This window comes from Apis cerana, linkage group LG6, assembly GCF_029169275.1.
Source record: "Apis cerana isolate GH-2021 linkage group LG6, AcerK_1.0, whole genome shotgun sequence".
Taxonomy (NCBI): Eukaryota; Metazoa; Arthropoda; class Insecta; order Hymenoptera; family Apidae; genus Apis; species Apis cerana.
This window is the reverse complement of record NC_083857.1, coordinates 12746154-12773509: the sequence shown is the minus strand read 5'-3', so window position 1 is coordinate 12773509 and position 27356 is coordinate 12746154. Positions and strand designations below refer to the sequence as shown.

Sequence of the window (27356 nt, the reverse complement as noted above, 5' to 3'; positions counted from 1 at the left end):
GAGCGAAGGGGGCAGGAAGAGTCTAGGGGTTTTCTCGTTTTCGTTCCATTGAAAACGCGCCTTATTCCATTCCTCGAATTATTTGTATCGCGAGTGATCGAATTAATTTCACATTAATTTTAGATTGTGCCAATAAATTGTAAATTGATTTTTGGACAAGTGAATCGATTTTAGAATGAAAAGTGTAAGTATTATTGTTATAATTAATTAATTCTATGTAAATATCAGTCAACTATGAATTTGCTTCAAAGATATCATATACATTGAAGTTATTTGTTTTTTTATATAAATTTTATTGAAAAAATTCATACGTTATTTTTATTATTTTTTATATAAATTTATTAAATATAAATATTGAAAAGTAAATAATTTATAATTATTTCATATTTTGTTTTCAATATTAAAAATCATTTATTATAAAAAAAAGGCAAGCAAAATAAGTTTATACAATGATTTGTTTAAAAAATAATTGAAATTTTGAATTGAAATTATTTTTTTCATAAATTAATTGAAAAATAAAATATAATTAAATGTTGTTGATTCAAGGAAATATAAAGCTTTTGTTATATGAATTTCTCCTCTACCAATTTTTCTATGCTTTCGTTGAAATAAAAGCTCGCCTTTAATCTTAATTTCTAGAATTATATCATAAACCACTTTTCCTGACATCTTGTCAAAGTTAAATTTTTCTCTTCATCCCATCTATAATTTAATTAAAAAAGTAATAAACACGTACAATATAATAATTCAATTTGTATTTGTACAATTTGTTACGCGATTGTTCTAACAAAACGCGAATCTAATTACGCTTTTTCCAAAAAAAAAAAAAAATTATAACGTTATGTATAAAGTTGACTTGCTTTATTTACAAAGAATTATTTTCAACCGTAATTTACATATTAATTTAATAAGTTCTTTTTCTCTTTAAACTTTTATATCAAAAACAAGTTTCCATTTCAATTCATATTTCAAAGCAGATCGTACAAGCTTTTATGCTATTCCTCCAACCGATAAAACGTGCCCAGATATCAGAATCGCAAATAAAGTTGTTGAATAAAATTCAAATATTTTTTTTTTATCCACTCGAAGTGAAAAAGGTGTTTCAAGATGGCAGCAAACATGCTTGGAAAAAGCTAACGCGATTAATGTCGACGAAAGTAGCACATACACCACAACATCAAAATAAAATTGTGTTCTGCTCTCCGTAGATCTCTTTCTCGGACACACACTGAAACTGCGGTGTATCGTACGAATAACGTTCGATTCAAAACGTAGAAATTGAGTGAATGGACGCACGAGAAAAGCGACCGAACCGCGACAGATTTCAAACTTGTGTCTACCATTTCTAGAAATAATTTTACTCGGGGACGATCGACTCTTGGAATTCGTCGTTTCTCCGTTAATTTCGTTTCATCGTTCACATCTGAACGAATTAATAACCGAATTAATTGTACAAGTTGGATTCGTAATGTTTAGGTTAGGCGAGTGCCGCGACTCGAGCGTCCCCTTGCGCTTTATCTATGAATTTCCCAATGTCGGTGAACTGCTTATAAAAAAATGGCCGAAATAGCTGGTAAGTCACAAGAGAAATTTGGAAAACGACACGGTCTGCTTATCGCGTTACCGTTCTAAGGTAAAATACACTTCTTGTTTTGTTCAAACAACGCGATGCCTGAAAGCTGTACATGTAAAAAAGAAAAAAAGCTTCACGCGGGAAACTTAATCCACAGCAGTCGATCGAGAATACCGAAAATCGAGTCTCTAGAATATTTTCTCCGTGTGCAGACTTTTTTTTTTCAATCTCTTTCATTTTTTCATTCCTTTCTTCCGTTTTATTTTCTTTCTCGTTTCTAAATCTTTAATTTCGACACATTTTTTTTTTCTTTTATTTTTCTTTTTTTTTTGGTCTGTACTTCACAATAGTCTGTACGTAAAACGGAGCCTCTTTCGATCTTCGGCTGTAGGGTGAATGGTGATTTGGTGGTGGCAAGGGTACACACAGAGGATAAACACTAGACAAAATACACGAATCCCCCGAAATGCGCTCGCTGCCGCGCCAATGCGTCGGCCAGCACGCGTCCCGAGCAAATCTTCATCAGTGTTGAACAAAGGATGCTGACCGTGAACACGCCAGACTAGACTTTCTCGGTCTATGCTTTTATTCACTTAGCGAATTACCAACGTAATGTATTGTTTTTGTTTAATTCTGTACGTATCCTAAGATAAAATTGAACGAATATATCGCTCATAACCAAAATAATTTTTCCACTTTAGAGGTTATGTTATGCGAAGAATAGTATATTCTTTAAAAATAATAATATATAAGTAAATTAATTGGAATAATATAATATTGATCAATTATGTGAAATTTAAGCAATTTTTAACGTGATTCGTGAATTGATTCAAATTCTTTCGCACAATTAATGCTATTTAATAAATTTATTAATAATAAAATTTCGTCTCTTTAATAAACAAATAATTTTTCTTCTGATCTATATCTCACTTAATATTTCATTTAATGCTTTATTAAAAATATTTTAATATTTTAAAAAAAAGATGTCACTCGATTCTCCAAAACGGAAGATTTTCAAAGTGCGATTCGAAGAAACTTTCGCATCACAAGATTCACATCACAAAATGTGAAGATTCATCGCGTGATACGGAAGTGAATTGCAAGTTAATTAATATCAGATGTTGCACGCGAGGAAAGCACCTTTGATCGACAATGTTTCCGAGATGATCACTGACGCATTCGGTATTCGGGGGAGGGAGGGGGTGAAACACGAGGAATAGGATAGTCAGAGGGTTGGCAGGGTTGTCACCCACCGGGGGCTCTCTTGATAATTCAGCTGTCACGGATACACCCGATTGTTTGGCATGGCTATACAAGTGAATCAAATTGAATCTTTTCTTTTTCTTTCTTTCTTTCTTTTTTTTTTTTTTTCAACACTTTCTTCGTCACTGAAAAATCGCTCACGATGGGGAAAACGTTCGAGCGGAAGAAAAATCAAAATTTAAGAAAAGAATTCTTTTAAATCGCACATTTTTTTCTATTCTAATCTTTAACGATATATATTATAATATTTTTTACGATGTAATATTTATTTAAAAAAAAAAAAAAACAGAACAATGATTAATAACAAATATTTCAAACTGGAAATATAATATGCAAACAAATTTAATAATCAAGATATTATTTTTTAATTATTTAATTGTATAATAATTCGTGAAATATTTAACGAATGTAAATAATGTAAACGATTTCATAATTCGATCGTAAAGATAGATCGAAATACAGAAATCTGTAAAAATTGTGTTACGAAGAATTTTTCAACGATATCCCCATCGCGAAGCTTCGAAAAAATGGACCATGTAAATAAAACTCTTGAGCGGAATCATCGTCCGTGTGTATTCAAACACGTTTCTCGAATGATGCGATGTGCTTCTCTCACATTTTGTTTTTCTACATGTATGTAACACACACTGCACATGTGTGTATACATATATTTCTCGAGCTATTTTATGTGAAACACATCACGTACGTGCCATACGGACAAACAAACAAAAAAAATATCCCTTTTTGAATGAAATCAATGATCTGCGCAGTTCTCGTGGATGATAAAAACGAGGAAAGTAACAGCCGCGTAATATGTAAAACGCATTCGAAAATTGTGAAAGGCCAGAAACTATGTCACGCAGCTATGCTATATGTTTCTCTTTCTATATGTTTTTCCTTTTTCCTTCTATTTTTATCTTTTCGTTAGTTCAACATAACGTGTATCGATGATCGTCGAACGAGCCAGTCGTTGTTGTGATTAAAAATTAATATTATTCGAATTTTGTTCAAACTTTATAAATCTTGAAAATTATAAAATTTTAACAGTGGCAATTCAATTTAGATATTTTAGCTTTAATTTAAAAATTGTATAAAAATAGTAATTCTTTTTTTAAGATCTTAATACTAAAGAAATTAATTCTTCCAATAATTACAAAGATAAATCTTTTCCATAAGAAGGGAACCATCCAAAAATTTTAAATAACTTTAATTACATATAATTTTTTTATCGAAACGAAACTTTGAAGATTTCTTTCCCTCCAATAAAATTTCTTAATTTCCAGAATCTGTGATACGTTCAAGTCTTCCCTTTCATAACCAATATAATTAATAATCTTTCCATTCAATCGGTTGATAAAGTAGATTTTCTCGAAGAGAATGAAGAAAAATTTCACTTGACCGATAGAGCAACGACTCGCTCGCTCGCACGCCTAAACGCAGTTATCCTGTTAGACATCGTAAAAATAAAGTATATATACAACTAAGCGTTCATCTATAAATATTATAATGATTTGATTGAATGTGAAAACCGTATGAGAAGAATTGATCGATCTTACCTTTCGGTGTACTCGTTCATATGAGCGTAGCTTTGTACGCTGTTCTCCTCAACGAGGAATTTCACGCGTTGATAAAAGGACGCGGTCACGCTGGGCGGTTGTTTACGCAGAAGGACGTCCACGGGATTATTACTAGTAAGGCACATGATATGCTCTGCGCAAGCTGCGTGCGAGCAACACTCGCTGTCAGAACAGTCCATCATGCCATCTGAGAAACAGTGCTTTTTGGATCAAATTGTTCACCAAATAAAACGTAATTAAAAATTATAAACTTCGTTTTGATTATTATTCTAATAATTCTGATAAATTAATTTAATGATAATTTAATTTCTGATAAATTTTCTATGAAATTTCCTTTGAAATCGAAGAGAAGAGAATTTAACTTAACTTTGCTGAAATTTTTTTAAAATTTAATGGAATTTTTCGATTTGTTCAAATTTTATATACAAATAGGAAAAATATTAATAACGTTAAATAGAGAAATTACTTGATAATAATAATATTCCTTTCGTTCCTTTTGCTTTTCAATATATTTTACTTACCCTGATCATTATCAATAAAGTCATTACATTCCATTTCCAATCGTATGCTACAATCCCTGCCTGCCCAACCGGTTGAACACTCGCAACTATATTCGCCATCTTGCAGAGTGCACAGTCCGTGCCGGCTGCATCCGTTCTCGCATCCAGCTGTCAAGAGAATGTTTTAATTGAAGATATCGGGGCAACGATCGAAGTTAATTGAAAACCGATACTACCCATTCGAGAAATAAACGATACACGTGATTTCGTGATAGAATGTATACATATATATCTATCGGTTCGGAAAAAATTACATTTCTATTGAAACGATTCTCGATTAAAATGCCATCATCGATTTGTAATAAATACTTTGAGCTCAAACTTAAACCTAGATGAAAATTGAAATATTTTAGTTTTGATATTTTAATATAGGTTATATGTTATATATCTTTTTAAATGCACGTGTTTTTTTTTTTTTTTTTAGATAACATAAGGCACAAAAATAAGTAAATAAAAATTGATTTGTAGAATACACGAATAAGAGTAAGTGTTTAAATTTTAAATATGATTGATTAATTTTTTGCTAATTATATAATCTCATACTTCTTTGCCTGAGAGAGCGTTGAGTTCTTCTACTTATTTTAGTGTCAATAATATTACATTTTAGATAAATACCGTGTAACAAAATTAATAAAACGATGATTACTTAAAGCTTTAATTTTAAGAAGACTCCATAATTTATAGGATCAAGTATCCATAATAATAAATTTAAATGCTCCATTATGGATATCGTTAATATTTTACTTACGCAGCGTGCAATGTCGTCCGTTCCATCCTTGACTGCACACGCAAGTTCCATTCTTGCACTGGCCATGTTCCGCGCATCGTGGATCGCACGGTTTCTGATCACATTTCGTGCCAGTCCAATCATCGTTGCACCTAAAACCCATATTTTCCTCAACCATTGAAAATTCAATTCCAATTCTCCCATAATAATTACAGCATTACAATGAAATTTTAATCAAACATTCAACCATATCGAAAATAAATCCGTCTCGTTAAACTTCAATTAATCTTAAGCACCGATTAAATCTTTAATCTCGGCGATCTTAAGATTTAAACATACCATCTCAAGATCGCGTTTCCAGATTCTTTCAAAATTTTATATACGTCCTCTTTTCACTCCCTCAAGAAATCAGAATCCAGTTCCAAGAGATTGCAACGCGCGATTCAAGATAATATTCCGAAAGTGTCGTGGACAATCCCTATTGGGAGGGATGCACTCAGCTTTATCTCCCAAATGCAAAATTGATTCCCTCCGCGTGGAATCCTTGAGGGGAGAAGGGGAAAGGACACGGGTTCCGCCAAGTTCCGAACTCGTCATCCGCGGTGGGAACTTTTTGCGCTTGCAGACGCTCTTTCTCGGGAGCGGAGGGGACGAGAGAGAGGCGCCAGCTTTAGAATATGAGAAAAGAGATCCTCTTTCGCGTCCTTGATTCTGACAAAGGGAAGGGAAGGTGGGAAGGGGGGACGGTCCTCCCGAGTAGTGATAAGTTGGCGGCCACTCCTAAGACAGAGCCTTTTTCTCGCAATTTTTCACCTCCTTAGCCTCCGACTTTTCGTGCCTCCGATCTCGCCGGCAATTTACTCATTTTTAGCCCCTGCACTCTAAGCGCCACCCCTACTCCCCCCTGCTTAGGATTCCGCCACTTTCGAATTTCCCTTCTTTTTATTTTATCCCTTTTTACGCAACGTCTCTTATTTATTCTCAAGTTAATTTCAATTTAACGTTGAATCGTAATTTAATATTATGCCTTTTTCAATAATTAATAACTTATAGAGTTAAGATCCCTCGATATTTTTCAATTTCCTTTTTTTTTTTTTTTGCTAGAAAATCTTGATTAAATTCTGTATAATTTAGATACATTTATTTTCAATTCGAGAAATGTATTTCTCTAATATAGCAGATTGAGAAACGAGGTTAAGAGGAAGGACTACACGCATCACTTTTCCTACTGAATACGTACGCGTCCGGATAATTAAATTTAAATTCGCGAAGGACGATAGCAGCCGCATGCGACAGTGAATGCAATGCAGAACGCGTACTAACTTGCAAAGACCCTGTTCGCAGGTTCCGTGCGGCCCGCAATCGAGGCCACAGCTTGGTTGTGAACAATCGACACCGGTCCAGTGTCCCTCGCAGACGCAGCTTCCGGATTCGAGATCGTACGTGCCGTGGTCAGAGCAACGGGGTAGGCATTGGTACACCTGCTGATCGACCTGGTTGCACCTTTCACCCTGCCAGCCTGCTTTGCAATAGCATTTACCGGCAACGCATGCGCCGTGGCCACTGCAGTTCGGATCAGGACAATCAGCTGGAATTTATCGTTAATTATTGTTTGTTGTTTTTTACAGTCTATTGTTTAAAAAAATATATGTTGGTAAGATTAATCGTTATTATTCCATAAGAATCTAAAATTCTTAATCTAATCTAACATAACCTAACACTCATTATCAGCATTATGACAAACTTCTAACATAATCTAATATTATCGACAAGCACTCATCGTCACTATTATTGACAAATTTCGAAAATATATTTCTTTTTTTCAGTTATATATATATAAGAATCTAAAATTCTTAATCTAATCTAACATAACCTAACACTCATTATCAGCATTATGACAAACTTCTAACATAACCTAATATTATCGACAAATACTCGTCGTCATTATTATTGACAAATTTCGAAAATATATTTCTTTTTTTCAGTTATATATATATATATATATATATATATATATATATATATATATATATATATATAATTATCCAAATATATCAAATATTTAATCTAGACTAGACTGTTGTGCTCAATTTCAGGATAATCTAACATAACCTAATATTATCGACAAATACTCGTCGTCATTATTATTGACAAATTTCGAAAATATATTTCTTTTTTTCAGTTATATATATATAACGAATTATCAAATATATCAAATATTTAACCTAGACTGTTGTGCTCAATTTCAGGATAATCTAACATAACCTAATATTATCGACAAGCACTCATCGTCATTATTATTGACAAATTTCGAAAGTATATTTCTTTTTTTCAATTATACGAATTATCAAATGTTATGAAATATATCAAATGTTTAATCTAACCTAGACTATTGTGCTCAATTTCAGGAAAGTAGTACAAATAGTCTACACTTAGCTTTGTTTTGGAGCGTCTTTTGAGAGAAAGCCGCTAAAGGGGATGGGCATCGGCGATTGTGCCCTGGGCACCGACGAATGAGCTAACTTTTTAAATTATGGCATCGGAACAATTGCATTATTCCCGTGGATTCCAGCTGCCCCGGGGAAATTATGAAACTTAATTCCAAAGCGTCCCGGCAATGTGTCGTACGTTACCATTCACCTTATACACCACCGGGACCTGTTATACCAGCCATCTTTTGACAATATTTGACAACTCGTATGAAGTATAAAGTGAAAAAGTTCATATAAATGTATGATTTATGAACAAGTAACAAATATTCACAGTTGTAAATATAATTCGTTTAAATATCACATTACGTTTTCAGATAACAAATTAGATTCGAATTCTAGCCACCTAATCGTCAAACAAATGCATCCTCGATCGTGATATCAATGGTAGACTTTAATGCGAAACGAATATCCCCCCATCGTTTGTCGAAGAATGATAGGGAAAGAGGCGTTACGACGAAATCGTGAGAATGTCAGAGACAAAGCGTCCCTTTTCCCGCGAATAATTTCCCCATTCGTTTCAACAACGTCATTTTTCCGTCCATGTTTCTGCGGAATAGGTCTGGCAAAGAACACTTGTGAGGCGTTTAACTCAAATTTTATTTCTTCTTTTTAAACGTAGAATCATGGGACGAGTTGAAGATTTTAAGAGATGTGCAATTTATAAATCGTTAAACATAATTGTAATTATATTAATTATAACTGTATTTTTAATTCCAATTGTAACTATCACACGCGAAAAAAAAAATGACAGAAAAAGCACTTTCACATCGATCCTTTCAAAGTGCGATGATACTAAATCAAAAATAATGCCAAGATGCTCTTAGAAAGGATTAAAACAACCATTAAATAGTACGAAACTAATCGTCCACTTGAATTGCGGCGATGGTTGACCCATATGTAAATTCAACGAGGGAACGTGCATTAATTATAGGTTATACACAGAGACGTGCGGTATACGCTCGGCTGGCGTACGAGGGAACGTGCATTACTAATACCTTGAATCTGTCTGGTATAGTAAAGGGCAGGACGTACGGTTGAATTATGGTGAAATTAATGGCGGCGTGACAAATATGAAGAAACAACATCCGACGCAGAAATAGACGTTAGGAGGTAAACGTTCATCCGCGAGCTGTACGCGTTTCCACTGCTCATTTTTAATGCTAAAATATGGCGTGACACATTGCGCATGCGCGCACACGTTTTAAGTACAATGTTACCCTTAATGAACTCAAAAGTTGGATCTATCTGAGACGTTTTAAGAGTACATTTAAATTCCGTGTCCCGTGATATTCATTTTTTCCTGCTCCATTTCCGTTCCTCTTCTTTTCCTTTATTATTTCTATGTATAGCGTGTCACGAGAATAAGTAAAAATCTACTCTTTTTAAATTGTTCTTATCCTCTTGAGAAATAAAAAGTAACAGAAAATGAATATGAATTATCGAATACGTTACCTAATTCTTCCAATGATTAATTATTACAGATAAGAAAAATCAATAAACTAGTAAAATATGAAATAATTATAAAGATATAAAATGATAATTTTCATTAATTGGTCATAGCATAAAACTAATCTTTTTAATCACGAACGCATATATCCTGGATAATCTATGTTTTTAGCAAAGTAATTTTCGTTCTGGATGGTTTTATCATTAGGAACGTTCTTAACTCAAGGGTAAGCGAGAAGCCGGTTAAACAATTGGTTTTAAGGGGTCGTTACTAGACGTCGAACGCAGACTTGGATCATTCGCCTAACTAAACTTCCCCGTTCTCCTTATTTCGTTTATCTTTACCCTCTTCTACGCTAAAGTCGTTAGCATTTTTATTGAGCAATTCCATTATGAAATTAGAATATTTTTTTTTGTTATCTTGCATTTAAACCTCTCTCTATGATATAATTACTTTAAATGTTCCACACCATTCTGAATTCATATTTTATATCTATTTATTATATGAAAATGGTAACTTTAACTCGACTCGCACGATAAACTTGTTAAATGTATCTACATTGTGTAATAACCAGACATGTTTTTTAACTTACGTTCGTCGCAGAAACCGCCTTTCCATCCAGGATTACATACACAAGATCCTCTAACACACTGTCCGTGTTGATTGCAATCAGGAACTTGGCAGTCTCCTAATGGTATATCACATTCGGCACCTTTCCAGCCGTCTTCGCAATGGCACATACCGCCACCATATTGTCCGTGAGACGAGCACAGTACCGGGCACACGCTTTTACTGCAATCGGCTCCCTGAAAATTTTTATCGGTTCTTCTATTATCTTTTACTCTCTCTCTTTCTCTCTCTCTCTCCTCTTTCATAAATATGATCGACGAGCGACGTTAGCGACACCATTTCGCGATCTAATCGCTTCGATCAATGTGCAAGTAATTCTTTCCGAACCGTTACGCGAGAATAGTATTGATGGACGGAATTGAATCGTTTCAGATTCAATAATACAATTGTGTGCAAGATTTGTGGCACTGGATTTTAGAGATTCTGGTTCGAACAAATGTTATTCTTTAAAATTATTGTCAGTTGATATTACGATATGACGTTCTTAAATTATTTTTTCGAGGTTAGGTTGCATCCATTCTTTCGATTTTTAGAAATAAACGCTTGTGAATTTATCTTCAGAACTATAGAAACATGTAATTTAAAATAATATTAAAATCTTCTTAAGATAAGTTACTTATTAAGATAATTAATAAGTTAATGAATTTCACATTTATTCTTTTGAAACATTATACGTGCATATAATCGCAATAACAATTTATTATATTAATCTTAGAGTTTCGTAATCAATTAACGTAATATTAATATGTGAATATGGCCATATGTTTATCTAGTTGAAGCGTATATATTTTAGCTATCCACTTGATCCTGATTAAAATGACCTTACCTTACCCGTTACGTAACGGGTATTTCACTTCATCAGTCGAGGACTAACAAGGGGAGTATATATCGTATAGATGAATAGTTCAACATAAATTTTGCACATCGAATATTGTACGGAAATATATCAAATATATAGAGTAGTAAACTGTTTAAAATTTCGTAAAAAAAAAAATTAAATCTAGAATTAATATTTTAATGCAATATATTCTTAATTAAAATCGATCTTCAAAACTCCTTAACGTCTCAATCTTGCAAACTTAAGCCTTCCAAGAAACCTGAGAATTTCTACGCACCTGATACCCATCGATACAGTCGCATTTTCCAAGATAACAGGATCCTCTTCCAGAACAGTCGTTCGGGCAGGTTGTCGATACACCCTCGGCTTCGGTCACGACCAGGGTGACCTTGTATGGCTGCAACTCATCGTTATACACCGAAAGGAACCAACGTCCAGTATCCAGATACTGAAGCAAGCTAACGTTCACCATCATCGGTTCCACGATCGTTCTCTTGATCAGCACATGTTGGTACGAGCGACTGTCACCAGATCGAGCCTCTGTCGCCGCCGTTTTCATGAAACTGACCGCCTCCGAACTGGTATCTCTTTTCAACCTGTGATCCACTCTACCACCTTTCACAAATTCCACAAAATCATACTGCGTGACACTTGGCGCGACATTTCGCCTCCCGTAGACGGCAAAGTTCGCGCCCCAGGGCAGAGTAAGATTCAGTCGGATGAAGGCAGGCTGCTTGTTCCGGAACTCAGTGTTCCAGAAATGGTAAGGCGGGATCATGGCCGAGTGAGCCACGTTGTACGCCTGGAGCTCGAGCACCGCCGGCCATTGCTGGGCTGATTGCTGAATCTGAGGATCGCTCTGTTGGTCCCCAGCGCTGTCCGACGCACTCGAGTGCTCCGCAGTGCTTGTCGGTAACGACTCTGCGTGAAGAGAAGAGAAATTCGATTATTGTATGTTTGTAAATGTATATTTGCAATTCTAAGTATTATAGAGAAGTATCAAGAGATATTCGGATATTGTTCCAAGGGAAAGTATTGTTGAAATTCCAATATTTTAATGGCTAAAAACTATTCCGGTTTTTAAAATTCTATTTATGGTATTTGTTAGTATTCTTTTCAATTTCAATAATATCTATATCACGTTGTACGTATTGTATTAAATTCTCCGTTAATTTTGATTCCGTTTGAACGTTTGTCGCGCAATTTAATGGCTCATAGTCTTGCGACAAATGCATACCAGTAGTGTAACTCAACGAATGTAGGTACACATCGGAACCGATATTATTCTCGATGCGGCCATTGTATAGTTATGTACGAGACGGCCGATATCAGGACAGGGGAAGCCATTCGAACGCGGCAGACGTCTCCCAAAAGCAATTACCGCGAGACGTCGTACATCGGAGTATTTACATCATGTATAGTGGATGCAAATTGATACCGCCTGATATTTACCTTCGGTGGGTATTTGCGTTGATATCGGGTCGTGAACGTGCGCGTTCTCATGAGTGACAGCCTTCACGTCTTGGACCACCACGCATTTCGTGCTGTCTATCGGCCGCATCGAGCTCACTGCTGAAAAGAAAACAGAGTTTGCCCTTTAACCATTAACAGGAATATGTCAATAATGTCAAAGAGAGTCATTTCTGTTTCAGAATAAACAAATTCCTCTTTATATCATTTTCATGTCTATGAATAATACTTTTGAAAAAATTAAATTCATATGAATATATGGATTATTTAATATATGAAGGTGAAAACTTCGTTTTTAAAAGCTAAACGTTTCCACATTTATAAAATCCATTTGATCTTGCAAAGAATGGCATCAAGAATGACACTCGAAAGAATTTCAATATTCTTCTCGATTCAATATTCGTCTCGACCACCACGATATTATATCGCGTATAAGAAAGTTGTAGTACCATCGTTGGCCAGCTTTCTTTATAAATACAAGTGCACGTATACAGAAAAATACGTGTATATATTTTATCTATACAACAAAAGTGCACGCAATCAACTTGTTATATTCTTAATGTAGGTGGCTACCACTTCAGACAAAATACCGCTGTAACGCGACTCTTTTATTGCACGAGGAATCAGGAACAAGGCTTTGGCCGAATGTACCGTGATGTCCTAATGGCTTCATAAATTTAAACAATCGCTTTCGAATTACACGGGACACTAGATAACCATGAAGCGACCTCTCTTAGTAACTTTTCAAGATGGCAATCCGAATGACAAAGACCGCGTCTTTTGTATTTAATACGTATAGTCGATAATTGATGAGCAGACAAGATAAAATTTGTTCTTTGCGAATGATGGAGTGTATCTTTCTATTGCGAGAGCAAATAGATTAAAAAGTCTGAACAATATTTTGTTCAAATTATTCTCTGTATTCTTAAGATTATTTATGAGAACATAACCTAACCTTTAATTATTTAGTGAGTAAAAAAAAGTGATTTTTTCTTTGCTATAAAAATAAGATTGCGTGAAAGCATAATGCTTTCATAGAATTCTAATATAAGTATAAATCATTTCTATTTATGTATATACTATGTGTATTCGAATGGAAAGAAGCCATAAACGTATAGAATATGCGACTTTTATTACAAAGATTCTGTCGCGCATATTATGATTTTCTCTATAAATTCATATTATGTGATTTCTTATATATCATTATAGTTTATATAAAGCAAATTCTTAAAAATAAACAATCATAGTTAAACAATTGTCATTTGAATTTGCAATGATCATTAAAATACCAATATGCTATATTTATGGTAACACTCTACAAATATAATTTCAACTGATATTATTTATATACTCAATGTTAATGAGATTGTAAAAGAACCAGAACACTCGATACTCTTTCATGACAATCTATATATGTACTCAATTTATATATGAACAAAAACATTAGCTTTAGATTGAAGAGGAAATAAATTTCAATAAAAGAGGTTAAAAGTACAGATATAAGTGTTTTAACTATTATAATTTTTGCTTCTTTCAATTAAATAATACTTTTTCCGGCATTTATTTTCTATAATAAAAAATTAACGAGATATTTAAGATGATCTTGATGATATTTATCACATCTTTCAAATAAGAAGAACATCAAATTTAAAATTAATAATAATAAATCTCACAGTAAAATTTTTTTCCCAACCAAGAATTATCATAACTGATACCTTTCTCTACTACTTACAATACAATGCATTGTCTAATAATATCTTGACTTATCAATGCAGCTTATCATTTTGTGTTTTCAGTTGAATTCATGCATTATCATCGAATAATTTGACAAATAGAAAATCACATTTTGATCATTAATATTTCACTGTATATTCGTCTATTTCTCTTTCTTTTTTTTCAAAGCTTTTTTTTCATCTGTTTTGTTGCATTTCTTTGATTTATTGGACATCTCTTATTGCATGTGCAATAGTATTTCCGCGCAGGAATCACATGGTCGGCAGTAGTGAAAACCATCCAATCACACGCAAAGTCGTTGTCATACTGACAAAGATAGTAATTTATGTGCAGAGTAATATTTTCTTTTCCAATCCAGTCATCCGGTTGGATTCATGGGCCGGCAAATAGAATTCCCACGTGCATGACATTGTCGAGTTCCATTAGTGCATCGACGATTGATATGTATATTTGTCAGGATGATCTTTGATTGTGATTAACAGATCTATCTATATCGAGCTAAAAGTTGATTTTTATCGGTCACATATTTTATTTTCATGATTATTTTTTCTTTATGTATATTATTTTGTTTTAATTATCACAATGGAAACAATTAAAAAAGAAATACCAAAATAAAAAACAATTATTCTCTCTCAAAACTTTCTTTTAGATTCTATCAATTTACCATTGATTCATCATTCTTTAGACAAAGGAAAAAGAATGAAAGAAAAAAGTTGAAAATAAGATGAAAAACTCCAAAAATGTAATTCCAATTACGATCATCGGTTGTTTGATTCCACGTGTCACTGGCGAGGGATAAATCACTGTCTCTTCCACGTGAAAAAGTATGCATGCGATTTCTATATTTCGGTGATTTGCACGCAACTATACAAAAATAGACTAACTCTGGTTACAGATACCGTGTACTGCGAAATAACTAGAAAAGAAGGAGTGTCCTCACGAGATCGACGCTGCTCGTTACGTAACTATCGTTGGAAATTGAGTTGCAGTGAACTGTGAACTGACCTTATTTCGTTAGCATCAAGAGCAAACCGTAGCGTCGTTTTCGTTCTCATTTCTCGTCGATCGTCAACCACCGTTTCTACGTGCATTACGTACTGTGTTACACGAATTTCTCTTTTCTGTGTATACGCTCGTGTGCAACTATGTTGCCTAACCTCGAATTACGAATTCGAATTGCATTTCTTCTATATATGTGTTCAGTGTGTTAAAATCCATACGTGTGGCGAATTTTATTGTAGGAAAGGTGAATTGAAATTCGCGATAGCGAAACTCCAAATAAGTTGTTCGACTTTGAAGATGAGGTTTGGATTTCCCTGTGGGCAGTGTGAATAGTGGAAGTCGAAATTCATAACGTAAACACATACATATATACACACACATATACATATATGTACATATATACATACACAAAAGAAAAGAACGTAATAACTTATCAAAGTCGGTATGAAAGGAATATCGCGTTTTAACGAACTTTTATTATTTTTTTTTTTATCATTTTATTTCAAGATTAATATCATAGGAAAGTTATATTTCAAATTTAATTAGAAATCCAAGTGTTATGTATATTCATTAATTTCTCATTAATTATCAATAGTTTAAATATTCGTTAAAATTTTCAATATATTTTTATATCATCTTTATATGCTTTTAAGAGATATAATACAAAGTTGCAAATTGCAAATCGCGTATTAAAAGAGAAACTCGACGAGATGACGGAGACAGTGAACTTTCATTATCAAAATCGCCGGAAATTTGAAATGGGTTGAAGGATGAAACACGTCCCCCTTCCTTCACCCCTCCCAACCAGCCCATCCTGTTCTAGCACCTTGATTCACCCTTTGATTCGAGACAGGGAAAGGTGAAGTCGGCTGAGAACGACAGGCAACTCGATCGACGAGAGCAAAGGAACAACTTTTTCAATTATATTCCCTCAGATCGATAGAGCGATTCATTCCCGAGAATGATTCCCGGATTATCGAAGGATTATCCGTTCACCCACGCCCACCACGCTTTCTTTCCGCGGGTTTTAATGAAATGTTTACCATCGATCCGTCCATCGTTCCTTCTAATCCATTGATACTAATGTAATACCTCTTTTTACCAATATTTCAAATAAATCGTCCAGATCTTTCTGAAATTTCTTTCAGAAAGATTAAGAAGGAGAAGATTCTTTTAAGAAATTCTATTTTTTTTTTTTTTTAGGAATTTTGAAAAAAGTCTTACTTTTCTAATTTTAAAAATTTCCAAAAAATTATTTATTTTAATAATTATTTTTACTTTCAGGATTTGAGTGATGAAAATCAGCAATTAGATTTTTTTCTTTCTGCGAGTAATGGTTTGAGTTTTGGTCTTATTAGAGATAAAATTGTTATTTTTAATTATTTTTAGAGATTCAGTTTGTCTTAACTAATATGAGGTACCATGTACAATACGTAAAACGTGTATTATATATTATTTTTAAGAATGAATAATTAATGAAAATATCAAAAAGGAAGAAGTTTTGAGAAACATTCTTTGAACGAATATATTAAAAATCTTGTTGCAAGATCATTTTTCTTCAAAAGGTATGCTTTTATTACATTTTTTTCTCGCTAGTTTATGCACCATCATAACGATAACTTTGGAAACCCATGTAGAAATCAAAACATTCTAGTTCGATGGGAGGAAAAATGGCGGTAGGCATGGAACGATTCGTTTCCTCCTCGAATAACGTGTCTTCCATAAAACGTTTCGATTCCCTCTTCACAATTTCATGGAAAGAAGTGGGTGCAAAAATTCGTTCGTGATTATTAATAGCCGATTCGAGTTATAGTGGCATCAACAACAAATACCTCGAATATGTTCAGAATAACGAGAGCAATATTTGAAGGTGGAAAAACCAGGTCTGTTTTATTCGATTGATTACTCTGCGTTTCTCTCTCTTTCTCTTTCTCTCTCTTTCTTTCTTTTGTTGTTCGTCTGCGGAAATCATCGAATTGCCGCATAAGAATTATTTACAAAACGATTCGCTTTATGAATTTAAACGATCTTTGCAAAATACGGTTTTTAAAATCAATATTCAAGATAATTTCGTTTCAAAGAGATAAATGAACCGAAGATACAAAATTCATTTAAGAAAAAATCACTTTACAGGAATTTTCCTCCGTCCGGCAAGGAAAATCCGTCTCGAAGACCTAGGAGGAACGCGTGGAACAAGGGAGACGAGAATGGAGACAGAGAAAAAGGGAGGAAAAAGGAAGGCGTGGGTATGGAAGAGGGTAGTTTGGATGCAGTAGCAAACAGGCAGATTGGATTCCCGACTCGATTTACCGGAATGCAGAAATAACAGCTGGCGAGGTCTCCTCGAGGCCGATCCGGCTTTGCAATCTTCTCCTCTTTTCTTCCTTCCGCTTTTCAGACATACGAGAGAAAGCGACATGGAGCGGACAGAAGAAGAGGAAGAAGAATGCAGACGCCGGATTCGAGGGACAGTTCAGTAAAGGTGAACTGAAGAATGTTTTATACACAGGATGGATTCACATAACTGGACCATCCTGAATAACATTTAAGGCATGTGTTCTGGGCAAAATTGTTTTGTACTGCTATTTTTATCGTTGCGTGGAGTTTATTATAAAGAAAATTTAAGATTTTAAAGAAAGTCTAGTGAAAATAAATTTAAATGTTAATGAAGTTAAAGAGTAACCAAGCCGTACGAAAGTGAATAAGCATAGCAATGTTCAGACAACTCGTTGGAAGTAGAAACATCAGTCAATGATCGGCCACGTTATAATTAACTTATAACCTATATTCTGAAAATTGTTATAATTCCAATAATAATATAATATTTCAATAATAATTTTGCCTACGTTAAAATCATAATTCTATACTTTTTTTTATACAAAAAATTATCTCAAAGTCTTGTAAGTAGAAATAACTGACATTCATCAGACGCACCATTATATAAAAAGTACTTTACTTTCTCATTTTTCTATGATACATCATTTTCTTAATTATTTTTCAGTTTTCATTCAATCCTTTAATAATATCTTTTAGATTTTATTGATTCTCAATATCTCAGAATCATCAGTAGAATATCTATACGTTTTACCATCAACAATACACGTCGAGAAAACAATATGATCCATCTCTAACTTTGCTTCCTTTCTTTCACGCTAAATTCCCTTTATTCCATCTGCTTTCAAAAAGATAAACCGTAATTCCAGGATAAAAAGGGACCTTGACCGTCGAAGCTTTGGATTCAGGGATTTGTCGAATCGAACCAAATGCAAAAACGCAATTCCGTCAGTATCACCGCTAGAAGGAGCTAGTGTTTCGCGCAGATAACGAACGGCGTTAATTTCTCTAATCAGTTCCCTTCTCGTCTTCGTCGCCTCTTTCTTTCAACCGACGATGCAATTTTCGTGTAACAGCGTCGGCTAAGCTACTCTCTTCCCTGGACTCTTACCACTACTGCCCTCTGCTGTTCTTTGATCTCACGTTTCTTACTCGCCGTCTCGACTACCGCGTGGAATAGTTAATCAACGAGTGAGCTGGGAGAAACGTGGGTCGAAAGTTGTGAAAGTTTTATTGCAGAGTAGCTTGCGAGCTGGCTTTTAAGTGTTACGGGGGCATGTTGTAGGTCAGTTTTAAGTATGTGGCTTTTGGAACGTGAGTAGTTAAGGAGGAAAGTGGTTTGGTGGAGATTCAGTTTAAAATTTATATGCTTTTATATTAGGTTATTAAAAGTAAATAAATCGAAATATTGTTGGGATTATATACGAGAAAGTTAGAATTTAGAAATTTTATAAAATATATATGAGTACAAAGAGAAATTTAGAATACGGAGCATATTTTTAAGATCCATCAACCTCAAACTTGTTTCAAACTGTTTGCAAGTAAGTGTGCTACAAAATCTCCAATAAACACGATTATCAAGAGGCAAAAATACGATCGTACGCATAAAATACGATCTACATTTCACCATGGTAAAGAAGAAACGTTTCCTTCCATTTAAAGTTAATGCCTATCGTGGAATAGAGGGATTTTCTTTGAATCGACCTCATAAGCTCCCGAGGATCCTAAATTTATCGCCAGTAAAACCTGATACGAATCGTCTATACGTTTCAAAGTTGCGGCTATGATATCAAGGATTTTATTAACTTGTTAAAAAAAAAAATATCACTGAATATATAATCTGCAATAACTATTTTATGTTTCAATTTTCAATCAAATTCGATTGCCATTAGAATTAATATTATATATTTTATAACCTCTTTTTATTAAATTTATTATTATATAAATGATAAGTAAATCGAAATAACTCTCCTCTTTAATAATGTTTAAACAAAAATTTTTGATCTCCTAATTTTCCTGTGAATATCAAAATCAAGCCGATGTCTCCTTTCATTTCTCGTACGATCGATTCTCGCGTGACCATTCAGGCTCGCCCTTTACACTCTCCCTAACCAAACCGAGTCATAGAGAGAGAGACAGAGCATAATGTTTCTCGAGGCTGATCATTATTGGCCGGAAACGCGGCCACGCTGTCGAAGCGCTTCCTCGCCATCGGTCGGCAATATTTTCACCTCTCCCCCAACCGGATGAAGGCAACCGCCGCTTGCTACTAAATGAACCATTGCGCTAGTAACGTTTACTAACGGTTCCGCGCGCTTCCTATCGAAGATCCGGACTTCCGTCGTTAAACGGTATTTAATTTGCTGATATACTGGGCCACGAGGAGGAGGACATCTATGTTCTCTAGCTAGATCTCTAGCTTCCCTTTTAGACCGCTGGATGTCACTTTCTCCGCCCAAAGCAACTTTCTATCCTAGACACTGATGAATACTTACTAAAAAATAAAGATTGTGTTTGTAAATATACGTGTTTCACAATTGATCGATTTTAATTGAAACTTTTTTTTGCACTTTTAGGAATAAAAAAAGGAATCTTTGCTTTTCGTTTTGATCAAAGTTTCTATCCGATGGATATAATGAAACGATAAATGAAACGCTTGGAAGATACGAGGTTAAAATTTTGACACGATTTATATCAATAATGGAATAAAGGAAACAAGTGAAGAAGCTATTCATGTCTGCGAATGGGAAAAAGTGTTTGACAGCGACTAATAGTTGGATTTTGATTAAAAAATTTCATAAGAAAGAGAGAAGCAGTAACTCTTATTGAAATATCATGTTTAGAAAGAGAGGCAAGCAAGAAAAATCTAGCGAATATATTTCACGGCGAATGAAGAAACGAAACGGAGTGGCACAGTTAGAAAAGCAGGAAGCATAGCGAAAAATTTCGATCCCCATGCGTGTTAGGTTAAACGATACCCATACAAGTAATATGGGGGGAGCAGGTGAAATGCTAGATGAATTTTAATTTCAGCTCCATTACCGCTCGTTCATAAAACGCCATTGATGTCGTTGTTCAACAGTGCGTGCAAATTCGAGGAGGGAACATTTGCATCCTGATTGATCTTCATTGGAATAATAAACCATGAAATTTACCAATTCGAAGCCAGGCATATCGAATTTTTTTATATGAAACGATGAATTCCACGAGAAATAAACAAGAATAAATTCAGAGAAATAAACAAGATGAGATGGATATCGAATTTTTTCCTTTATTTTCGATAATAAATAAAGATGCATAAAATATACACATAGATTTGATAGATCGAATAGAAAGAATACAATTTTAACAAAAGAAGAAAAAGAAAAAAAAGTAAGTCTACCTTCTTTAATCATTAACTCACAAACATACAGCATCATTAGAAACACATCGCAAGTCCAAAAGACAATTTTCGTCGTATCGAGATCAAATTGAAATCGATGTTTCCGTTTGTAGGCAGATTATATATTTCGAGTTGGGGAAACTGAAGTCCAAGGAACTGAATTTCAAGCGAGCGTCTCGTCTCTTCAACCGGATCTGCAACTCGATAATGAGTTATTGTAGCATAAACTGTGGATTAACGGGCAGAACTGTGGATTTTCCTGTGGGGCGGGGAGGGGGAAGGGGAGGAGGTGCGGCGATAAATTTACGGAGACCGGCGTAAATAAGAGCCACCTAGTGGCTGATCGACGAACCTATTCGTACATAATGGATGAATTAACTGTATTTTGATTCCCGCGCACAGGCGGCCTTTTCAATCGCGGCCGTTTCCGCGTCACCGCGAACCGCATCAGCGAATTTCTGAACGTAGCCGCGTGCATACACGATTCGCCACAAACCAAATTCGAGTCCACTAAATTTCTAAAAATCTATGATACGGTTATTGATGGAACGACGAATGCCTGTACTACAATTTTATTATTTGTTTTTTTTTTTTTGGTCGGCTGATGTTTGAGGTTAGGTCAGTTTGATCGTATATCGATGCGTGTAGCGTCACATTCTGCTTTATGAATTACATTATGCACTTTTATCTATTACACCATTCTTATCCCAATACCTTCCTTCGAATATAATCCATTAATTGCAATTTTCAAGGTAAACGGATAAGAAAAAAAAAGTAGAGAGAGAAAGAGAGAGGAGGAATCGAGAAACGCTTCTTAAAATTCACGAAGTTTCCCTGTAAGCTTATTAGTTGATTGAATATTCTACCGTTATATTGCGTTTACTTACTGGCGAAGTAAGCCAGCATCGCTGTGAGCGCAACAGCGAGGAGGATCAGTGCAATCGAGAAACACTTCCAGGAGCATCTGTGCTGGCACCGTTTGTCGATGTGAAAACGTGACGGCGAATACGGTGAATAATGCGGCACCGCTGCAGCGCGAAGTGGAAATCCTGGCATTACCATGGCTTGACCTTGGGCGCCCACCGTGCCTGTACCACCATTTCCAGCGGCTGCCCCCAAACCACCACCCAGAGAGCCGACTGTCACCTGCTGCTGCGGCGGAGGAAGCCTGTAACACGTAACGAAAGCGAGCAAACGTTATTCATCACCGTTGTTGATTAATTATTTATGCGGGTTGTTTGGTATCAACGGGGGATTTTTTTCTTTTTTTTCTTCAACAACAAAAATAAGACGAAATTATTATATTATCCATTTGCCTAGACACGATCATATGATGAGCGAGCTTTTTCAACTACCTTTCATGGAAGAGACGCGTTGAAGCTGAAGGAGACGTCAAACCTACGTCAAGGATTTTATTTTCATCACAGGCGATATTTATCTTGATCGGTATCGAGAGGGTACCTCTTCTATCCAGGAAACCTCGTGAAAGAGGCAACGTCGAAACAGGGATTCAATACAGGGTATTATGAACAAGTAACTTAACCAGGATTTTACTCAACGTTTCGAAATGTCTGCGCATACGTTTCTAGAATTCAGGATGATGGATATAAGAGAGATTTATAAAAGTAGTCATCAGTTCGACGATTTATCACGTTTGTTCGAAGATTATAAATTGACGGAAATTAATTTTCTCGAATTGTCAACGGGTAGAGATCACCAAGTATATTCACAATTCCACTTTTAATTGCAATTATTTTTTACAAAATTTTAAGGAACGTATATTTAAGAAGAGATTTAATCATTCGATCAACGTATTTGAAACTATCTAATAAATTTCACGCAAGAAGCATTAAAATATTCTGATATTCCGAGCGGCGAAAATTCGACGGAAGAATAATGCCAAGGCAATGGTCGGATGAAAATCGAGCTAAGCGGCTGCACGAACTTAACAATACCACCCCGAAGCGCCAATATTGAATTTTCCGCTTAAGATTCAACCGAGCTTCCAACGATGGGCAGGTGTTGTAACAACGGGACGGAATTACGCGGCCTGAAAACGACGCAAATTGGGCCACGGCCTGCCGCTGGTCGCCCCTTCGATCGAACAAAATGGCGAATGAATATTTAAACCTAGGACGAACAGATATAATTTTCGTAAAAGGAGAAGCGAGGCGAAAATTTTAGATATTTGAATATATAATTTTAATTCTCTTCGTTTTCACGAATTAGTTTCGATCCTCAAGATTCAACGCGAAAGAAAGATTTCAATAACATCTATCTGTCATAAGATAAGCTTACGAAACTTGTTACAAATATATTAAAGAAATAACGAGGCGAATTTATGAAACGAAATTTCAAAGGAATTTTCAACCATAAAGTTCGCTCTCTGCCATTATATCATATTCTTTTTTTATCAATCTCGCCGAGACTCGAAAGGGAGGGATCATTAAGATGTTTCACGTTGCTCGTGTAACGTATTAGTTATTTAACAACGCTCGATAAACATCATAAATAATTGGAAGTTCTTACCGAGCCTATAAACGTCTGCTCATATTTCTTTGGACCGGGAAGCAATCGGTCGAGGCAAAGCAAGGGATCGAAAGAAAGGGTATGAGCAACGTGAAGGTAAGAGAGCAAAACGAAAGGAAGGAGGAACGAAGAGAGGGAGAAGAAAAGCGAAACATCACTGGCAGAGGGCCCGACGTCGGTGCTTTACCGACCGAGCCCGACGGAAGAAACAAGCGAAAGAATAGCAGCGAGCGATAAATATTGCTTTTTCTTTTGGAGATCATTAAGTTGAGAACAGACGGCGGTAGAAAATTAATTTACTAAAAGTATCGGCGGATTCGGTCGCAAAAACGAGTCGGCGAAAGAACTTTAATGGCGAAATAATGGGGGTCTTAAAAGTTGGACGATAGCCAGTGACATCTTTATTCGATCTCGGAATCGTCGTCTCGCCCAAAGACTTCCCTCTTTGTTACGCTTTCCCAGTGTGTCGCCATTGTTTGTCTCCGCGAGTCGCGTGCAACTCATCGTGAAAAAATGCGTGGCTTAATGAACTTGATCGTGGCGCTTCTATCGAGTTATATTTCACTCGCTACGTGTCCTTGGTCAACGAACTTTTCCTCGTTCGAAAACGACATGATATTATTAGTAACGAGATCGTATAATGGATATTCATACATGTTGGATATTTTTTGTACATTTGTATATGAATCGAAAAAGGAACATATAACGAACATCCCATTTTTTGATAATGATATTTTTAAGCGAGTATATTCGTTTCATGCGACAAAATATTTCTGGGTCTCGTTAACTTTGTTACGAATCGCTGATGGAAAATTCTTGTACACGTATAATGCGTACATTTGATACGATAATAACAAAGGGAACTTTGACGAAGCAAGTTGCACTTCATTGTTTCGTCGAAAGTTAATTGCATACGTTTGTTGTAGAACCAAGTTGAACGATTATATAATGAATAATGAATGATAATGCCATATTATCGTACCACTCGATACTGGTACAACTATGGTCGTACTTCATTTATTATCGTTGTCCAATCGATAAACATAACCTCTTTTTTTAACTACCGCAACAAAACGTATAATATATTCATAAATAGTAGTAAGTAGATAATTACGATTATTGTAGATCCCAGATATTAAATGTTTAATATAATTACTGTAACGTTTACAATATCTAGAAAATGACACAATGGTTTAACGCAATGTTTTAAACGGTTTAAATGAAAAGCGAGTTTGGCACTTCCTCTTTTCACCGTTCCAGAGTGTAGTTGTCGCCGTGATTGAATAAAGCAAAGGGCCATGTTTCCAGCTCGAACGTTTAATTGTGATCGGAAACGCAATTCCGTAACGCGCAGCACTAATCAACACCCGCGGCGCGAATAAAGCTTTAATGAGATTGCGAGTGTAGTGAGGGGAGGGAGCGGAGGCGGAGACAGACAAGGGCGGCGAATTTTCTTCCGACGGTGACAAATAAATACAGCTTAGGTTAAGAACCTTCAGACAGCTGTACAGCCGTTTCACTACGGACAACCAGATTCCTGATTGCACGTAACGGACAAATGAAGCGAGGGGGGAGAGTAGCTGAAAACAAGATGAACGACTGCAGTGGAGGAGAAGGAATGGACTGGAAACGAGAACGAGAGGGGAAAAACATGGCGGAAGAACGAAGTAAGCAGCAATTCGGCGCGTTAACATCGTGGCCCCTCTTCAACCCGAGTTAATCCATTTGCGCGAGTAAATCAGTTAACTGAAATTAGGTTATATTTCCTAATCGATACGATGGATTAGGTTATCCCATGCTACGTTCGCCGGATTCTTTGTCACGAGATTCGCGCATCTTGTTTTGGGATAATTTTACATTTGTATAATATGTAATGTATAACAGATTCAACGTAAAAGTGAGATTTCTGGAACGATTATTAACAAGAAAAATATCGAATTCCAAATTTTTCAAATTCAAAATCGAATAAAATTTTTGTGTAAATATAATTTTATAACTTGTGATGAAAATTATTAAAAAAAAAAAAAAGAAAGAAAGGCAGGAAATTATTTAAAATTCAGGGAATAAAACAATTCCCTGGCAAGCGTCGCATAGGGGAAATTTCTATGGTTCGCTCGAACAAAATTCCCTAGCCATTACAATCCCTCGTGATGGTGATAAAATTTCTGCTATTGCCACAATGTTTCCCGTCCCACTATTTCTCCAATATTCTAATTCGAGACACGTTCAACGTTTTAGGGTACAACGTTCCAAAGCTTGCACATCCGCATTTCATCTACCTTCGCGTCTCCTATACGTGTTGCCAACCGTTCAATGTTCACGTTGGCACACTTGCGCGTCCGTCTACGACACCTACACCGATTAAGGGAATTGACCAGCTATCTGATATATTGGAAGTTAAAAGGGTAATTGCGCGTGGCGTTACTGTCACATATTGAGTCGAGTGTTGTCTGAGTGGAAGATTGGAGCGGGCCCGAGGATAGGGACGAGCGTGTGATCCAATTATGATGTAACGAACGCGTCATTACTCGGAACACGCTCGACAACGAGGCGCATAAGCTCCGAATTGTGGTCAGGCATCAAACGTTCTTTTCTCTGGAGACCCGATCGCTTTGTTATGACTCGTCCCTCTCCGTTGTTTCGACGATTAAGAGCGAGAAAGGAAGGGCGAGGATGACTAAGAAGGATAAAACAAAATATACGATTCGAAGAAAAGCAGTTATAGTTGACCTTTTAAAAATAAAGTCATACGAATAATTCGTACATTGAACGAGGTCATTTTTTTTTGTCTCGTACAACAATTTTAAATTGTTCCATCGAAATCATTGTATACAGATATTTGTTATTTATTTAAAAAAAATATATTAAATTATTTTAACGGAATTGAAACGATATTGATTATGAAATTATGAAACACAATTCGACAAGTTAAATGGATGTATAATATATAATATATAATTGTTTTAATATATTGTTTCAAATATTTGCTGCCGAGTTAGTGAGGACAAAATGAGAGGAAGAAGAAGAGATACGCTGGTTTATTCATTGCGAATACGATCCGTGGAAACGCTGATTGTAGGTGCGCGCACATGTCAGAAAGGAAAGACACGTCCAAAGAATTCTAATAAAAATCTGACCCCTTGGCGCGTTCTCGAAAGACAGGTAAAGCGACACGAGAATCCGTAACTCGACGCCAGGGGTCGTCGTCGCTTGAAATTGAATCGTACTTTCAGATGAAGAAGACAAAAAAAAAAAAAAATAAAAAAGAGAAGAATCGTGACTTCTGGTGCAACAGGAATAACGTTCGTACGACGGAAAAAAAGCTGAAATATTGTCCAGCTTCGATATTTTTTTTTTTATTTTATTATAATTTATTACTAAACTTGTTTCACTTTATAAATTACGCGAACTTTTTAAGAAGGAAATTCAAAAATCCATTTCAAAAATATCATGGTTCGACCGGAGCTGGAGCAAAATTTTACTCGTAGGGGACAGGGTCAGCGGTTGTTATTAAGTAAGAGACCGGCAGATGAATTCTCAAATAAGTCCCATAGTTTCGTATCTCTCCAACAGTTGAACTCGAGAACAGTGGCTAATGTCAGCGATGTTATAAAATGTGACACCAGGCAGCTGCCGCGTGCTCGGTAATACAATCTCGTGTAAATCCTGTCTCCTCTTCTTCCATGCCCAGTACCAGTTTCCGTGGTTTATTGCTATCCGGCATCGCATTAAAAGCGACTACAAGGGACAGTTTCACTGGAATCGAACCTCTGACACTTTGTACACGTACTCATTAAA

The 27356-nt window shown here is 35.5% G+C and overlaps 1 protein-coding gene and 1 long non-coding RNA gene across 15 annotated transcripts in view; one reads left to right on the top strand and one right to left on the bottom strand.

Moving 5' to 3' along the window:
• LOC107993946 (teneurin-a) overlaps positions 1–27356 on the bottom strand; it is a 628759-nt gene that overhangs the window by 19276 nt on the left and 582127 nt on the right. For 6 of the 10 annotated variants that reach the window (XM_062076384.1, XM_062076386.1, XM_062076387.1 and 3 more), the window contains 8 exons: positions 21917–22197; positions 12560–12679; positions 11385–12028; positions 10232–10445; positions 7024–7288; positions 5722–5852; positions 4935–5081; positions 4393–4600 (listed from right to left, as the gene is read on the bottom strand). In XM_062076384.1, the coding sequence (XP_061932368.1) occupies positions 4393–4600; positions 4935–5081; positions 5722–5852; positions 7024–7288; positions 10232–10445; positions 11385–12028; positions 12560–12679; positions 21917–22197 (2010 nt within the window). Of the gene's footprint in view, positions 1–4392; positions 4601–4934; positions 5082–5721; positions 5853–7023; positions 7289–10231; positions 10446–11384; positions 12029–12559; positions 12680–14309; positions 14914–14975; positions 15137–21916; positions 22198–27356 lie in introns of those variants that run through there. The other 4 variants (XM_062076385.1, XM_062076390.1, XM_062076393.1 and 1 more) reach the window with 3 other exon arrangements.
• LOC114577019 (uncharacterized) lies at positions 15263–26441 on the top strand. Of its 5 annotated transcripts, XR_009830220.1 has the most exons (8): positions 15263–16878; positions 16968–17196; positions 17447–18932; positions 19029–19188; positions 20224–20651; positions 20730–21019; positions 21143–25225; positions 25797–26441. It is a non-coding gene; the product is annotated as an uncharacterized LOC114577019 (long non-coding RNA). The 5 variants fall into 5 exon arrangements; XR_009830219.1 differs by having other exon boundaries at positions 17447–19188; XR_009830221.1 differs by lacking the exon at positions 19029–19188 and having other exon boundaries at positions 20224–21019.